Below are 19,773 nucleotides of genomic sequence, written 5' to 3' on the forward strand. Positions count from 1 at the left end.
CCTTCAGTAAATTAACATGTCTATGAAAATGATTCATAAAACATATAAATATCAGTTAACAGGGTTCTTGCAAACTAGGGCTGCACGATTTGGGGAAGATTTCTAATTGCGATTATTCGGGTTAAAATGCGTTTGTTTTAGTTTTTTTACAAATGAAAGGTGTATGCATATAACATTTTATATATCAATGTTTATATATTAATGAGACTAATAATATCGATAAATACAAATATTTAACAAAATTAGAAATATTACTATTACTCTAAAAATAGAGTATTTAAGAATAAATATAACAATAATACTAATAATATACATTTATATTTTACAGAAAACTTATTTTACAAAAAAACTGCTGGGTTACCTGTTAATATGCAGACAGCCTATGACTAAAAATCATTAGAAAGGTCTAAAGATTTATTGAAAAAAAAAAATACAAAAAAATTAATTAGGGCTGTCAAAAGATTAATCGCGATTAATCGCATCCAAAATAAAAGTTTGTGTTTACATAATATATGTGTGTGTACTCTGTTAATTATTATTTATATATAAATACACACACAAGAATGTATATATTTAAGAAATATTTGCATGTATATACTGTATATACATTTATATAATTTTTGCTTGTGTGTGTTTTTATATATAAATAATAATTATACACAGTACACACACATATATTATGTAAACACAAACTTTTATTTTGGATGCGATTAATCGCGATTAATCTTTTGACAGCCCTAAAAAAAAAATCAGTGCTTTTTATCTGTGATATCAATTTCTTAAAGTCTATGTATTTAATATGAAATATGAGCCTCTTATGCGTCTACTGTGGGGGAAAAACTGTACATTGGAGAAAAACATATGGATTGTCATATAAATTTTGCGGGCAGGTGATTGCATTTATCACGGGATTTGTAGTTTTATCATCGAGTACTTTGTCGTCTACGATTCGATACTTTTTTGCTACAGTGTAATGTTAATAACTTTCTGCGGCCAGTGGTTCTGGAAATGAACGAGGATAAAACCTTTTTTTTAGTCCTAACTAAATGAAATTTAAGACCTCGGATGAAAATCTGGCTGTTTTTACGACGTTTTAAATATAAAAAAAAGCATTTTAGACATTTTAAAACCCCGGGGGAACCCTGAGTTAAAGCTCCACTGTGTGATATTTTCCCCCATCTAGTGGTGAACTTGTATATGACCATCCAGAGAATATTAGTTTCTGTTCCTCTCCGATTTCGTTTTAACTCCTACGGTGGCTGATTTAGCCCAAGATTAACATGGCTTCCAGCTCGACCTCGTCCACATTGGACACGGAGCCATCGAGTGTTAAAACGCCAAAGGCCAAGCTTGAATATACGGGAATGTCCCTCTTTGGCTAATGTACTTTCAAGATGGAGGATCAACATGGCGACCCGCAGTCGAACCCTCACCCGTATGTGTTTACAACGGCATATTATAAACTTACCAGAATACTTTATTACTTGAAAGAAGTAAATATACATTAATGAGCACATATATTTTTGAAAGAACTAAGTGTTTTTAGCTAAGAATAAACTAAAAAAGTTACACAGTGTAGCTTTAAACATATGTTTATTGTCGTCACTGACGAATATGGAAAAACTGTATCAGTCATATCTGCCCACTGACATCGTTTTCAAGCTACGGTTATCTCAGTTGTTGGCGTTCAGAACATCTTAAAATGGAAATCAAAATTTTCTCGTTGGAGAACCACTCTAACCTCACATTTCGGATCCTAGTGATTATAAACCTAAATCATATATTGTATGATTAAGGGATGTACAATATGGTCATGCAGAATAAGGCGTTAATATTTGCTTTATAAGTGATAATAAACAGCCAATATCCTAATATGCATACTAATAAGCTACTAGTTAATAGTGAGAATTCGACCCTAAACTAAAGTCTTACCATTTTTTTGCCGCCCTATAATGATAATCCTACAAACGCCCCTGATGGGGAACTTTTTGCTTACCGACATTCTTTAAAAATATCTTGTTTTGTGTTCAAAGACGGTCATACAGGAGCAACTTGAGGACGAGTAAATATCCCTTTACCAGCTCTAAAACTCTCTTACACGACAACATGAATGTTTTCCAGGAAGCTCAAGGCACGCTGAGGATTGGTGTTGGAGTCATTTCTCTACACAAACAGCCCTGGATATCTTAGTCTACACACTTTAAGTGAAGTGAAAGGGAATTTCACGTTGTATGAGTGTATATTGAGTTTTATATATAATTTCTTCTCATTTGTGCATACATTGAATATTAAATATGATAATGCATGTGGAGCGTTCACATGGTATACACCAATCAGGCATAACATTAACATAACATAACATAACACAGGCCCAAACTTGCTCAAATTCTTACTCTTGCCCATTTCTCCTGCTTCTAACACATCAACTCTGAGGACAACATGTTCACTTGCTGCCTAATATACCCCACCCACTAACAGGAGATCATCAGTGTTATTCACTGGTCATAATGTTATGCCTGATCGGTGTAATTGTGAACGACTCTCAAATCCCTGTGTATCGGTTATCGGCGTTCAAATATAAAGAATTATCGGCCAATGTATCAGTTATCAGCATTCAAATATAAATAATTATCGGCCAATGTATCGGTTATCGGTGTTAAAATATAAAGAATTATTAGTTGTCGGCCAATGTATCGGTTATCGGTGTTCAAATATAAAGAATTATCAGTTGTCGGCCAATGTATCGGTTAACGTGTTCAAATATAAAGAATTATCGGTTGTCGGCCAATGTATCGGTTATCGGTGTTAAAATATAAATAATTATCGGCCAATGTATCGGTTATCGGTGTTAAAATATAAATAATTATCGGCCAATGTATCGGTTATCGGTGTTCAAATATAAAGAATTATCGGCCAATGTATCGGTTATCGGTGTTAAAATATAAATAATTATCGGCCAATGTATCGGTTATCGGTGTTAAAATATAAATAATTATCGGCCAATGTATCGGTTATCGGTGTTCAAATATAAAGAATTATCGGCCGATGTATCGGTTATCGGTGTTCAAATATAAAGAATTATCGGTTGTCGGCCAATGTATCGGTTATCGTGTTCAAATATAAAGAATTATCGGTTGTCGGCCAATGTATCGGTTATCGTGTTCAAATATAAAGAATTATCGGTTGTCGGCCAATGTATCGGTTATCGTGTTCAAATATAAAGAATTATTGGTTGTCGGCCAATGTATCGGTTATCGTGTTCAAATATAAAGAATTATTGGTTGTCGACCAATGTATCGGTTATCGTGTTCAAATATAAAGAATTATCGGTTGTCGGCCAATGTATCGGTTATCGTGTTCAAATATAAAGAATTATCGGCCAATGTATCGGTTATCGGTGTTCAAATATAAATAATTATCGGCCAATGTATCGGTTATCGGTGTTCAAATATAAAGAATTATCGGTTGTCGGCCAATGTATCGGTTATCGTGTTCAAATATAAAGAATTATCGGTTGTCGGCCAATGTATCGGTTATCGTGTTCAAATATAAAGAATTATCGGTTGTCGGCCAATGTATCGGTTATCGTGTTCAAATATAAAGAATTATCGGTTGTCGGCCAATGTATCGGTAATCGTGTTCAAATATAAAGAATTATTGGTTGTCGGCCAATGTATCGGTTAACGTGTTCAAATATAAAGAATTATTGGTTGTCGGCCAATGTATCGGTTATCGTGTTCAAATATAAAGAATTATCGGCCAATGTATCGGTAATCGTGTTCAAATATAAAGAATTATTGGTTGTCGGCCAATGTATCGGTTATCGTGTTCAAATATAAAGAATTATTGGTTGTCGACCAATGTATCGGTTATCGTGTTCAAATATAAAGAATTATCGGCCAATGTATCGGTTATCGTGTTCAAATATAAAGAATTATCGGTTGTCGGCCAATGTATCGGTTATCGTGTTCAAATATAAAGAATTATCGGTTGTCTGCCAATGTATCGGTTATCGTGTTCAAATATAAAAAATTATCGGTTGTCGGCCAATGTATCGGTTATCGTGTTCAAATATAAAGAATTATCGGTTGTCGGCCAATGTATCGGTTAACGTGTTCAAATATAAAGAATTATCGGTTGTCGGCCAATGTATTGGTTATCGGCATTCAAATATAATGAATTATCGGCCAATGTATCGGTTATCGGTGTTAAAATATAAATAATTATCGGCCAATGTATCGGTTATCGTGTTCAAATATAAAGAATTATCGGTTGTCGGCCAATGTATCGGTTATCGGTGTTCAAATATAAAGAATTATATTGTATATTGAGTTTTATACGATTTCTTCTCATTTGTGCATACATTGAATATTAAATATGATTATGCATGTGGAGCGTTCACATAGTATACACCAATCAGGCATAACATTATGACCGCTCAAATTGCTTGCCCATTTCTCCTGCTTCTAACACATCAACTCTGAGGACAACATGTTCACTTGCTGCCGAATATATCCCACCCACTAACAGGAGATCATCAGTGTTATTATGTTATGCCTGATCGGTGTGATTGTGAACGGCTCTCAAATCCCTGAAACAAACCAAGTGTGACTTTTTAGTGGTGTCTGGATTTGGTCCGCGAGTAGAAAACAAGTGGCAGTTGTGCTCATGTGAGGATCTCACGCCGGCTTCTTCAAGTCATGTCGGAATGATCACACTTACAGGAAAAACTACATTTCCCATAATTCTGGCAGCATTAATGACACACTTCGCGTTAGTAGGCGCAAAAGAGAGAAATATCTACTTCAGTCGTGGAACTCTAGGAAAGCAAACGCATCATTACCGAACGGCACAAGCTGATTGGCTCTGCTGGTCCTGCAGCCAATGAGATCGCTCGCTCAGGTTCAGTGTTTGCTGAGCTCCTCCACCTCCCCAGCTCCACCTGCCTAGATTTGATATGGGATTTATTTCGCGATACTTTCCAGCAGTTTATTAGTAATAAATAATAGTAGTTGTGCTCTTCTCTTTGGTTCCTGCAGCGACATCGTCTTTGAACTGAATAAATAATAAACACTCTACATCCTGTGTGACCAATCCGCGTTTCTGCTCATGTTTCCCGTCATAAGAACATAAAGTGCATAAATCAAGTGAACCTCTGACGCCTTTACTCCTCCCCCTCATCTCCACCAATCAAAGGCTCTGTATCACTGTCCTCTCCGCCCACGCTCAGGTAGTCACATGACCTAACGGGTTCTGGCCGGCCCTTGAGGGTGAAAACGCACGCCATGAGAGAGAAGAGCAGGCCCAGGATCTCGATGAAGAAGCTTTCCCCAGGGAATAGGCAGTCCGGCGGAGAGGTGTGTGTCCCTCGTTGTAGGTTGTGTTCGATCACACACATACAGGTCACACACACACCCAGCACCGCCACACAACTGACCGCTGAAACCAGAGGAAACAAACATTAGACTACATTCATTATACTATACCTAAAACACACTAAAACTGTGCTTTAAATATGACCCTATAATCCATTTGAATCATGTTTTAAGGGGTTAAATGTTCTATAAATCATAAATACAAACCTTCAGTATATAGATATGAATTTGGTGTGTGTGTAGAGCTGCTAGTAAAATGTGTGGATGTTTTCTTTCCACCGGTCACTTATGAAGGCAAAATAGACCATAATTATGTTAGGGATGAACTATATATCGCCACCATATCGGTATCGGACGATATATGTTCATTTTTAATGTTATCGTTATCTGTCCGATATATTAAAGCTGATAAATACTGTATTATTTCCTTCAGCTGAGACTCTGGGTTTGAGTTGCTTAAAATATGATTGAAATCACTTCAAAAAAGAAAAAATACAGTTCAAGTCTGTCATATCGGCTACATAAAATCATCATGAGAACATCATAATTGTGTGTTTGGGACGTGGCTTTAATGGTGAGACTTTTGTTTTTGTAATCAGGCTCTCAAAAATTATATAAAAAAATTGGATTTTGATTTATCAGCCGATATATCGGTTATCAGCGTTCAAATATAAAGAATGATCAGTTATCGTATCGGCCAAAATGTTCATATCGGTGCATCCCTAGTTAGAGGTTTGTGCAAAATCTTAATTATACAAAAATTGGGATTTAGATTATCGGACAATGTATCGGTTATCGGCGTTCAAATATAAAGAATTATCGGTTGTCGGCCACTGTATCGGTTATTAGTGTTCAAATATAAAGAATTATCGGTTGTCGGCCACTGTATCGGTTATTAGTGTTCAAATATAAAGAATTATCGGTTGTCGGCCAATGTATCGGTTATTAGTGTTCAAATATAAAGAATTATCGGTTGTCGGCCAATGTATCGGTTATTAGTGTTCAGATATAAAGAATTATCGGTTGTCGGCCAATGTATCTGTTATCTGTGTTCAAATATAAAGAATTATCGGTTATCGGCCAAAATGTTCATATCGGTGCATCCCGAACAACAATGGTTTGTCGGCAGTGTCTTGCCTTAATGCAAGCAGTTTTATGAAACAAGAACAGAAAAAACAGAGTGTCAATAATACGTAAGGAGATGATTTCTAAACTATTGAGACATGACATACATATCAGCTACATAAAATTATCATGAGAACATCATAATTGTGTGTCTGGGACGTAGCTTTAATGGTGAGACTTTTGTTTTTGTAATCAGGCTCACAAGAATTATATATACATTTTGATTTGGATTTATCAGCCGATATATATCGGTTATCAGCGTTCAAATATAAAGAATTATCAGTTATCGGCCAAAATGTTCATATCAATGCATCCCTAGTAAGAGGTTTGTGTAAAACCTTAATTATACAAAAATTTGGATTTTGATTATCGGCCAATGTATCAGTTATCGGCGTTCAAATATAAAGAATTATCGGCCAATGTATCGGTTATCGCCGTTCAAATGTAAATAATTATCAGTTATCGGCCAATGTATCGGTTATTAGTGTCCAAATATAAAGAGTTATTGGTTATCGGCCAATGTATCAGTTATCGACGTTCAAATATAAAGAATTATTGGTTGTCGGCCAATGTATCGGTTATTAGTGTTCAAATATAAAGAATTATCGGTTGTCGGCCAATGTATCGGTTATCGGTGTTAAAATATAAAGAATTATTGGTTGTCGGCCAATGTATCGGTTATCGTGTTCAAATATAAAGAATTATCGTTGTCGGCCAATGTATCGGTCATCAGTGTTCAAATATAAAGAATTATCGGTTATCGTATCGGTCAAAATGTTCATATCGATGCGTCCCTAACAACAATGGTTTGCCGGCAGTGTCTTGCCTTAATGCAAGCGGTTTTATGAAACAAGAACAGAAAAAAGTGATTGTCAATAATACATAAGCGGATGATTTATGAACAGTTTACATCATGAGTCATATCAGCTACATAAAATTATCATAAGAACATCATAATTGTGTGTTTGGGACGTGGATTTAATGGTGAGACTTTGGTTTTTGTCATCAGGCTCTCAAAAATCATAAAAAAAATTTGGTTTTAAATTTCTCGGCCGATATATCGGCTATCAGCGTTCAAATATAAAGAGTTATCGGTTATCGGCAAAAATGTTTATATCGGTGCATCCTTAGTTAGAGGTTTGCACAAAACCTTAATTATATAAAAAATTGGATTTAGATTATCGGCCGATATATCGGTTATCGGTGTTCAAATATAAAGAATTATCGGCCAAAATGTTAAAATCGGTGCATCCCGAACAACAACGGTTTGCCGGCAGTGTCTTGCCTTAATGCAAGCGGTTTTATGAAACAAGAACAGAAAAAACGGTGTGTCAATAATACGTAAGGAGATGATTTCTAAACCATGTACATCATGAGTCATATCGGCTGCATAAAATTATCATGAGAACATCATAATTGTGTGTCTGGGACGTGGCTTTAATGGTGAGACTTTTGTTTTTGTAATCAGGCTCACAAGAATTATATATACATTTTGATTTGGATTTATCAGCCGATATATATCGGTTATCAGCCAAAATCATATCAATGCATCCCTAGTTAGAGGTTTGTGTAAAACCTTAATTTACAAAAATTTGGATTTTGATTACAGGCCAATGTATCAGTTATCGGCGTTCAAATATAAAGAATTATTGGCCAATGTATCCGTTATCGGCATCCAAATATAAAGAATTATCGGTTGTCGGCCAATGTATCGGCTATTAGTGTTCAAATATAAAGAGTTATCGGTTGTCGGCCAATGTATCGGTTATCGGCGTTCAAATATAAAGAATTATCGGTTGTCGGCCAATGTATCGATTATCGGCATTAAAATATAAATAATTATCGGCCAATGTATCGGTTATCGGTAGGGTTGGGTATCGTTTGGGTTTTTTCCGATACCGGTGCCAAACCGATACTTTTAAAACGGTACCGGTGCCTAAACGGTGCCTGAACCGATACTTTAAAAAAAGATCCACAAAACGAAGTGGATGAGATTAAAGAATGGCTTTTTATTGATTTTTTTTTATTATTATTTAAATTGAACAATTTCTTACAAGTTTAAAGTATACTTAAATATGTAAATATAAATAAATACAAAACACAATTTACATAACAAATTCACAGTAAAACTAAAGCCACCTAACCCAACAACAATAGGCCTAATTTAACTCTAAATACAGTAATAACAGCAGTAGTCTGTATTATTGGTATGCTACAAACCAGCTTCAAGCTTTAGCTTTATTTTGCAGAAATATGACCATATTCTCTGGCTAAATATTTTAGAGCGCATCACCTTATTGTTTCCATGGAGACGCGTCATGCTTCTCATATGGCACACAGCTGCTACAATAGCGCTGTATGACAGCTCACTCAGCTGTATCGGGTTTATTTCGCTTTTTCTTTTTTAATCAAAATATTCACAAACTTTCTAACTATGTCATTAACTATCTGATATTCTGATTTTCAAATATGTGTGTGAGTAAATGTGTGTTAGTTGATCTATACTGCGCGATGGGCGGCGCCACGTTAGTTTGCGCCTCAGAGAATCGGATCTGTCGGATTTACATCACATACATGTATCTTCATCTCACGAAATACATGAAAGTAAGTGACGTGCTGAACTGGGAGAAGAATAGAGTAAACTGTATAGTCACTATATAACGAGTATCTGATGTGAATAAAACACTTAGTCAATCTTAACTGTCTGAAAGGATTGTTTTTGCCGCTTCCATAGACATCATTGTGTATTTTTTGCTAGTACTTATGAGCATTTAAATGTCTGAAACCTAAAATAAACATGATGTGGATGAAAACACTGAATAGTTGTGATATGTGACGAGCGCTGAGCGTGTCTGTCTCTGGCTCAGCGCCGGCCAAAGCGCGAAAGCACGTTTGATTTTAAGTGGCACCGAAATGAGGCACCGAAATCTGCGTTCTGATTCGGTCTGGTACATACCGGTCATAAAGGTACCGGTGCCATATTGGCACCGGGTTTCGGTACCCAACCCTAGTTATCGGTGTTAAAATATAAAGAATTATTGGTTGTCGGCCAATGTACCGGTTATCGGTGTTTAAATATAAATAATTATCGGCCAATGTATCGGTTATCGGTGTTCAAATATAAAGAATTATCGGTTGTCGGCCGATGTACCGGTTATCGGTGTTCAAATATAAAGAATTATCGGTTGTCGGCCAATGTATCGGTTATCGGTGTTCAAATATAAAGAATTATCGGTTATCGTATCGGCCAAAATGTTCATATCGATGCGTCCCTAATAACAATGGTTTGCCGGCAGTGTCTTGCCTTAATTCAAGCGGTTTTATGAAACAAGAACAGAAAAAGGTGAGATAAAGATGATTTATGAACAGTTTACATCATGAGTCATATCAGCTACATAAAATTATCATGAGAACATCATAATTGTGTGTTTGGAACATGGATTTAATGGTGAGACTTTTGTTTTTGTCATCAGGCTCTCAAAAATCATAAAAAATTTAAATTTCTCGGCCGATATATCGGCTATCAGCGTTCAAATATAAAGAGTTATCGGTTATCGGCAAACATTTTCATATCGGTGCATCCCTAGTTAGAGGTTTGTGTAAAAACTTAATTATACAAAAATTTGGCTTTCAAATATAATGATGATGTCACCTGTCGAGATGTGCAGTGATGTCACCAGCTTTGATTGAGTGACAGCCACTCCCAGGAAATCGAGCAGGAAAGAGAAGCTGGAAAACAGGACGGCGCTGTAGCTGAGAGCGGCTAGCAAGTACAGCAGCCACATCCCCCATCCCTGCAGACCGCCCAGCGGACCTATCAACACATCATCATCATCATCATCATCATCATCGGAGAGGGGCGGGGCACATCACACACACCAATCACAGCACACCGCTCCAGCCGACCAATCAGAGCCCAAAAACTCTAAAGAGTGTGTCAAACCTGTGTCTGTGTGGTTCTGATACGCGTGCAGCGTGAAGGCCACGCCGTAGATGAGTTTGCGGTCCGGATCGGAGCAGTTCTGGACCTGGATCCAGTTGGGGTCAGCGATAGATGTGCACAGAGACACGAGAGTGAAGCACTGGCACACGGCCGCAGGGGTCAACGCCAGGGTCATGACCCCACGAACTTTAAAGATGGGTTTAAAAGCAGCACGTCCTGTGTGGAAACAACAATTCAAAGGAAAAAGTGCTTTCATGGTTGCTCATAAATAGAGTGGCTTTGGAGAAAGAACAATGAAAAACAGACCGGGGCAAGTTGTCACACCATTTACTCCCATTTCTCAGGGTAGATTCATTTTTTTATATTTATAAACAAACCTTAAAGTCTTTCTCGCTATATAGTACCCTCTGTTTTGGCCCTACATGGTATCGAGATGTGCAGTTATGAATAAAGTCCTAATTATGAGATATAAACAGAATATATCTGGGATATAAAGTCACAATGTTTAGAAATAAAATCATAATTTTGAGTAATAAAGTCATAATTCTGGGATATAAAGTCATAATTGTGAGAAATAAAGTCATAATGCTGAGCAATAAAGTCATAATTATGAGATATAAAAAGAATTCTGAGCAATAAAGTCATAATTGTGAGAAATAAAGTCATAATTATGAGAAATAAAGTCATAATTATGAGATATAAATATAATTCTGGGATATAAAGTCAGAATTCTGAGCAATAAAGTCATAATTATGAGATATAAACAGAAATCTGAGCAATAAAGTCATAATTCTGGGATATAAAGTCATAATTTTGAGAAATAAAGTCATAATTCTGAGCAATAAAGTCATAATAATGAAATATAAAACAGAATTCTGAGCAATAAAGTCATAATTGTGAGAAATAAAGTAATAATTATGAGAAATAAAGTCATAATTATGAGATATAAATATAATTCTGGGATATAAAGTCATAATTTTGAGAAATAAAGTCATAATTATGAGATATAAACAGAATATATCTGGGATATAAAGTCACAATGTTTAGAAATAAAATCATAATTTTGAGTAATAAAGTCATAATTCTGGGATATAAAGTCATAATTGTGGGAAATAAAGTCATAATGCTGAGCAATAAAGTCATAATTATGAGATATAAACAGAATTCTGAGCAATAAAGTCATAATTGTGAGAAATAAAGTCATAATTATGAGAAATAAAGTCATAATTATGAGATATAAATATAATTCTGGGATATAAAGTCAGAATTCTGAGCAATAAAGTCATAATTATGAGATATAAACAGAAATCTGAGCAATAAAGTCATAATTCTGGGATATAAAGTCATAATTTTGAGAAATAAAGTCATAATTCTGAGCAATAAAGTCATAATAATGAAATATAAACAGAATTCTGAGCAATAAAGTCATAATTGTGAGAAATAAAGTAATAATTATGAGAAATAAAGTCATAATTATGAGATATAAATATAATTCTGGGATATAAAGTCATAATTTTGAGAAATAAAGTCATAATTATGAGATATAAATATAATTCTGGGATATAAAGTCATAATTATGAGATATAAACTGAATTATGAGATATAAATATAATTCTGGGATATAACAGGGTTTCTGCAGGGTTTAATCAGTCAAATGTAAGACTTTTTAAGACCTTTTTATGATTTAAATGTATGACCTACACGAATTACGATAAATAACTTCAGTCATTAAAATTCCTTTCAAAAGTCTTTATTATTGACTTTCATTGAAAGTAACAAGTTTTATTATTTAAAGAGTAATTCTATTATTTCTTACTTAAGATTAAGAAACTGAAGCCTTCGCCTTCTTTTTCTTGAGTATCAAGAACACAGGAACACTTAACAATTGTAACATTGTAAATTAACAATTGTTTTATGGCATTACTTTCCAACTCATCATCTTCCTGAGAACCAGAAAAAAAGTTTTTGTGAATTTAGATTTTTTTTAGGCCATTACATTGTTTGGAGCATAAAAAAAAAATCTTATGTTATGTAGAGGACACCAGAACTATTTATTGAGAAAATGAAAAGGCATGAATAGACAAAAACAATGGGATTTGTTTTCATTCACCAGTCAATTTTTATGCTTCAAGCTTTTTTTATCCAAACTTTGTATAAAGATGATTCTCAATGTTATGAAAGAATAATTTGATATACCATTTTACTATGCAATATGCGTGTGAACATGGCCATTCCCATTCTATGCAATACATCTATACACTGAATATAATGTGTTTTGGGACAATATGTAATTGTAAAAAGACGTGTAATAATATTTTCATGAGAATATCCAGACTTAAAACTGTGCATGTTGTCAGAGAAATTCGCTAAAATATAATTAAAACATCTATTCTGGGTCTCAGGAGGATATTTCTGTCTCGTGCATTTATATTTAGATGTCACTTCCTAAACTTTGCTGCATGCCAAGTCGGTCCTCTTAGAAATAATAGTTTTATTCAATGAATGTTACAGGACTGTAGCCTCGAAAGCAAGCCAAGATCGCTACGATCACTAAAATGCTGTTGCTTTGTCAGTTCATCGCGATCTCACAAAGCTCCGTTAAAAAAATTAAGTTGTCAACAATAAATATCTTACCTACATCGTGTCTTGTTAATGAGAGGTTTCGCGAGCCTGCATTAACTGCATAACGTTAGCCTAAAAACCACCAGCAGCGCATGACATGGCACCCCAAACCTAGCCTGGCGTGGCCATACTCAACTCTAGTCAGAATATGAGTCTGATCCGCTCCATTGAGCTTTGATTATGGGGCGTGTTTCAACCGAGCCAGGAAAGACCTCAATTGGATAGACCCACAACCAATCAGAGCAACGGAGCGACGCGTAACGTTAGTTGTCAAACGTCAACAGAACTCAACTGCACTGTTACCAAGTCCGTGTTTTTCTCCATGTCCGCGGGTTGAAGCGACCCCAATTATGTGAATATATAAACCCAGGAATGCGAATTTTAGCAGGCAACCTTGCCAAAATAACATATTTTGCCAACCAAACGCCATTTTTTTCCGGAGAATCCCCCGGAAAGTTATTGTTTTGGGCTATAGTTTTGAGTAGCAATTGTGCGCGACATTGCAAAAACACTTGGAAACCCTGTCTGCACGCACGCTGGATTAAGTAACGTTACAAAAGTGTAAACGATCTTTAGCAGTAATAAAATAATTTAAGGATACACAGAGTACTTACCAACACGATCATCGTTTCTGAGAGAAATAGTGAAGGTGAATGCATATACGAACAAGTTCTCCGTTTAGGATAAGAGCAAATTCAACCCAAGAGCCTTCGATGACGTGATGATTACGCTACTGTTGATCATCTGTCCATCATCGTCTAAAGCCCGCCCTGATGATTTCATTGGTCCGAACAGTTTCTGTTCAGGCATAATTCCTCCTCTATGGAGCGAGTCCAGACCGAATTGCCCGAGCAAAAAATTTTGTGGGCGGGGCTAAATTCAGCTGGCATCCAGGCTAGAGATCAATAACTATATCTGTGATTGCAATCATTGGCTGACAATATATGCATTTGACGTTCTCCAGAGGAAACAAATGTGCAAATCTGCCAAATCTGTTTCGCCAATATTATTACAGTATCAACTGAGGGTGCTTTTACTTGCGTTTGAGGGTGCTTAGCACCTCCGTAGAACCGGGCCTGGCTTGAGCCAGCTACTAAACGCACCGTCTTCGAGACATAGATCGTTAAAGGTACATTTTCCCATTGTGATAGCCAGGGCCGGGTTTCCCAATAACGATGTATCTTAGCTCTAAAGAGCGTGTTCTACGAGCGAAGTTACGATCACTCGCAGAAATTCCACGTGCGTTTCCCAGAAATGTACTTAACATGAGCGCGCGAGAACGCGCTCTAAGAGCTACTTAAGAGTCGCTGTCCATTTGCGAAGTGCTGAAATATAACCTTATATGGAATGGTTTCCTCTGAACGTTTCACATAATAATTGTCATCTGATGTGGATTAGCAATCAAAACACGACTATATAAAGCAACTACAGGCTGAGGCACTGACAAAAGGCTGAACAAAAAAAAAACAAGAAAAGTAATAATGGAATATAAAGTCATTATTTTGAGCAATAAAGTCATGATTTTGAGAAATAAAGCCAGAATTCTGAGCAATAAAGTCATAATTATGAGATATAAACATAATTCTGGGATATAAAGTCATAATTTTGAGAAATAAAGTCAGAATTCTGAGCAATAAAGTCCTAATTAAAGTCATCATCATGAGATATAAACATAATTCTGGAATATTAAGTCATTATTTTGAGAAATAAAGTCAGAATTAAAGTCATCATTATGAGATATAAACAGAATTCTGGGATATAGTCATAATTCTGGGATATGAAGTCCTAATTTTGAGAAATAAAGTCAGAATTCTGAGCAATAAAGTCAGAATTATTAAATATAAACAGAATTCTGGGATATAAAGTCATAATTTTGAGAAATAAAGTCAGAATTCTGAGCAATAAAGTCAGAATTAAAGTCATCATTATGAGATATAAACATAATTCTGGAATATAAAGTCATAATTCTGAGCAATAAAGTCAGAATTAAAGTCATCATCATGAGATATAAACATAATTCTGGAATATAAAGTCATTATTTTGAGAAATAAAGTCAGAATTATGAGATACAAAAAAAACAAAAACAAAAAAACCAAGAAAAGATCCCTTTCAAAAAGACTAAATAAATATCCTCATTTAATTCAGATGTGTATTTATAATTTTGTTGGTTTGTTACCTGCCCTCATAAAAAAATAAATAATAAAATCCAGTGATCATAAAGTCAGTTTCCACAAAAATATTAAGCAGCAGAACTGTTTTTTTTAATCAACATTGATAATAATGAGAATATTAAAAAAATTAATAAATAAAAAAAAGTGTACAATAAAGTACAATCAAAACCTTAGTCAAATCAAATCCCATAGTATTATCACAAAGCAGTTGAATAAAGTTAAAGGTGTAATCTGCCGGTTGTCCAGTAGGCGTCTTCTTACGATAACCTTAGAGCTTTACGATCACTCCAGAGCACTCGTAGATCTACGATCATTTTCAAGTGCTACTTAAGTTACGATGCTTTTGGGAAACAGACCTTAATATGAAGATCACTCGTACGATCGTTTTTACGATCAACTTAGGCTTACGATGCTTTTGGGAAACGCAGCCCAGGATGATTTCAATTAAACTAAGCAGTGACTCAGTATGATACAGTATGATACAGTATGATACAGTATGATACAGTATGATACAGTATGTTCAATTTTAGACGTGGCTAAATGTTTTTTATGACCTTGTATGGAAAATCCGGACGTTTTTATGACTTTTTATGGCCTTAAATTCTTATTGTTAAATTTATGACTTTTTATGACCCCGCGGAAACCCTGTATAAAGTCATAATTGTGAGAAATAAAGTCATAATTCTGAGCAATAAAGTCATAATTTTGATAAATAAAATCAGAATTTTGAGAAATAAAGTCATTATTCCGAGCAATAAAGTCATAATTATGAGATATAAACTGAATTATGAGATATAAATATAATTCTGAGCAATAAAGTCATAATTATGAGATATAAATATAATTCTGAACAATAAAGTCATAATTGTGAGAAATAGTCTTTATTCTGAGCAATAAAGTCATAATTTTGAGAAATAAAATCAGAATTTTGAGAAATAAAGTCATTATTCCGAGCAATAAAGTCATAATTATGAGATATAAACAGAATTATGAACAATAAAGTCATAATTTTGAGAAATAAAATCAGAATTTTGAGAAATAAAGTCATTATTCTGAGCAATAAAGTCATAATTATGAGATATAAACAGAATTCTGGGATATAAAGTCATAATGTTGGGATATAAAGTCATAATGTTGAGAAATAAAGTCATACTTTTGAGAAATAAAGTCATAATTATGAGATATAAATAGAATTCTGAGCAATAAAGTCATAATTGTGAGAAATAAAGTCATTATTCTGAGCAATAAAGTCATAATTATGAGATATAAATATAATTCTGGGATATAAAGTCATGATTTTGAGAAATAAAGTCATAATTATGAGATATAAACATAATTCTGGGATATAAAGTCATAATTGTAAGAAATAAAGTCATAATTATGAGATATAAACATAATTCTAGGATATAAAGTCATGATTTTGAGAAATAAAGTCATAATTATGAGATATAAACATAATTCTAGGATATAAAGTCATGATTTTGAGAAATAAAGTCATAATTATGAGATATAAATATAATTCTGGGATATAAAGTCATAATTGTGAGAAATAGTAATAATTTTGATAAAATAAAGTCATAATTATAAGATATAAAGAGAATTCTGGGATATAAAGTCATAATTGTGAGAAATAAAGTCAGAATTCTGAGATATAAACATAATTCTAGGATATAAAGTCATAATTGTAAGAAATAAAGTCAGAATTCTGATATATAAACATAATTCTAGGATATAAAGTCATAATTGTAAGAAATAAAGTCAGAATTCTGAGATATAAACATAATTCTGGGATATAAAGTCATAATTGTAAGAAATAGAGTCAGAATTCTGAGATATAAACATAATTCTTGGATATAAAGTCATAATTGTGAGAAATAAAGTCAGAATTCTGAGATATAAACATAATTCTGGGATATAAAGTCATAATTGTAAGAAATAAAGTCAGAATTCTGAGATATAAACATAATTCTTGGATATAAAGTCATAATTGTAAGAAATAGAGTCAGAATTCTGAGATATAAACATAATTCTTGGATATAAAGTCATAATTGTGAGAAATAAAGTCAGAATTCTGATATATAAACATAATTCTGGGATATAAAGTCATAATTGTAAGAAATAAAGTCAGAATTCTGAGATATAAACATAATTCTTGGATATAAAGTCATAATTGTAAGAAATAAAGTCAGAATTCTGAGATATAAACATAATTCTGGGATATAAAGTCATAATTGTAAGAAATAAAGTCAGAATTCTGAGATATAAACATAATTCTTGGATATAAAGTCATAATTGTAAGAAATAGAGTCAGAATTCTGAGATATAAACATAATTCTTGGATATAAAGTCATAATTGTAAGAAATAAAGTCAGAATTCTGAGATATAAACATAATTCTGGGATATAAAGTCATAATTGTAAGAAATAAAGTCAGAATTCTGAGATATAAACATAATTCTTGGATATAAAGTCATAATTGTAAGAAATAGAGTCAGAATTCTGAGATATAAACATAATTCTTGGATATAAAGTCATAATTGTAAGAAATAGAGTCAGAATTCTGAGATATAAACATAATTCTTGGATATAAAGTCATAATTGTGAGAAATAAAGTCAGAATTCTGATATATAAACATAATTCTGGGATATAAAGTCATAATTGTAAGAAATAAAGTCAGAATTCTGAGATATAAACATAATTCTTGGATATAAAGTCATAATTGTAAGAAATAAAGTCAGAATTCTGAGATATAAACATAATTCTTGGATATAAAGTCATAATTGTAAGAAATAAAGTCAGAATTCTGAGATATAAACATAATTCTTGGATATAAAGTCATAATTGTGAGAAATAAAGTCAGAATTCTGATATATAAACATAATTCTGGGATATAAAGTCATAATTGTAAGAAATAAAGTCAGAATTCTGAGATATAAACATAATTCTTGGATATAAAGTCATAATTGTGAGAAATAAAGTCAGAATTCTGATATATAAACATAATTCTGGGATATAAAGTCATAATTGTAAGAAATAAAGTCAGAATTCTGAGATATAAACATAATTCTTGGATATAAAGTCATAATTGTGAGAAATAAAGTCAGAATTCTGATATATAAACATAATTCTGGGATATAAAGTCATAATTGTAAGAAATAAAGTCAGAATTCTGAGATATCCACATAATTCTGGGATATAAAGTCATAATTGTAAGAAATAGAGTCAGAATTCTGAGATATAAACATAATTCTTGGATATAAAGTCATAATTGTGAGAAATAAAGTCAGAATTCTGATATATAAACATAATTCTTGGATATAAAGTCATAATTGTAAGAAATAAAGTCAGAATTCTGAGATATCCACATAATTCTGGGATATAAAGTCATAATTGTGAGAAATAAAGTCAGAATTCTGAGATATAAACATAATTCTGGGATATAAAGTCATAATTGTAAGAAATAGAGTCAGAATTCTGAGATATAAACATAATTCTTGGATATAAAGTCATAATTGTGAGAAATAAAGTCAGAATTCTGATATATAAACATAATTCTGGGATATAAAGTTATAATTGTAAGAAATAGAGTCAGAATTCTGAGATATAAACATAATTCTTGGATATAAAGTCATAATTGTGAGAAATAAAGTCAGAATTCTGATATATAAACATAATTCTGGGATATAAAGTCATAATTGTAAGAAATAAAGTCAGAATTCTGAGATATAAACATAATTCTTGGATATAAAGTCATAATTGTAAGAAATAAAGTCAGAATTCTGAGATATCCACATAATTCTGGGATATAAAGTCATAATTGTGAGAAATAAAGTCAGAATTCTGAGATATAAATGTGTAATTCTTGAAATAATGTCATAATGTTGAGAAATGATACACGGAATGTAATTAATCAAATGTATTGAATCAAAACAGCACGTGACCACCTGAGGTACAGATCACGTGACAACTAGCTTACCGTAACTTAAATATCTCATTCAAAGCGACATTATTAAGCATTACGAGAATGACAAAGCCAAAACAAAGATGAAATGTAAATAAATAACAATACCTGAGAGTCGCGCGTGACGTCACTGACACTGACTGGAAACGACGTTTCTCATCTTGACAGGAGAAGAATCGCTCGTGACATTATAACCGCTCTATGTTCTGTATCTCTCATCCCGGAGCGGAATAAAGATGAACAATCGGTCTGTATTGTAAACACGGCTCGCGTTATCTAAATCCCCCGCGCGTTAAAGCTCATCGCGGCGGTTTAAAACACACGGAACGACTCGACGACATGAAAGACGAGAACCCCGCGCATGCGCAGCTCCGCTCACACAGCGCCCTCTAGAGGCTCGACGGACACGCGCATGACACACATTACATGAACCTATTGACATCTGCGACTCACAATTCTTTTGTGTTATGATGTTTTTTGTTTGTTTATCCTAATGTACCCTCTTGTTGTATTGTACATTTTGTTTAAAACCAACAAAAAATGATGTGCAAATAGAAAAGCTGCTCTTCCGGGATA

At 33.6% G+C, this 19,773-nt stretch overlaps 1 protein-coding gene across 1 annotated transcript; it reads right to left on the reverse strand.

Moving 5' to 3' along the window:
* Nucleotides 1–2,078: 2,078 nt before the first annotated feature.
* LOC307125935 (uncharacterized protein) lies at nt 2,079–19,588 on the reverse strand. Its single transcript, XM_079816188.1, has 4 exons — nt 19,306–19,588; nt 10,444–10,659; nt 10,153–10,314; nt 2,079–5,439 (listed from the first exon to the last, which is right to left on the reverse strand). Exons 2-4 carry the CDS (start codon nt 10,616–10,618, stop codon nt 5,165–5,167), a joined length of 612 nt encoding a protein of 203 aa, XP_079672314.1. The 5' UTR covers nt 10,619–10,659; nt 19,306–19,588; the 3' UTR covers nt 2,079–5,164.
* Nucleotides 19,589–19,773: the final 185 nt, after the last annotated feature.

This window comes from Gobio gobio (genome assembly GCF_949357685.1).
Source record: "Gobio gobio genome assembly, chromosome: 4".
NCBI lineage: Eukaryota > Metazoa > Chordata > Actinopteri > Cypriniformes > Gobionidae > Gobio > Gobio gobio.

Coding starts and splice junctions, on each gene's coding strand:
- LOC307125935 (XM_079816188.1), bottom strand. CDS start 10,618: ATGACCCTGGCGTTGACCCCTGCGGCCGTGTGCCAGTGCTTCACTCTC. Junction 10,315..10,443: donor TCAGAACCACACAGACACAG/GTTTGACACACT, acceptor ATGTGTTGATAG/GTCCGCTGGGCGGTCTGCAG. Junction 5,440..10,152: donor ATCACTGCACATCTCGACAG/GTGACATCATCA, acceptor CTCTGGTTTCAG/CGGTCAGTTGTGTGGCGGTG.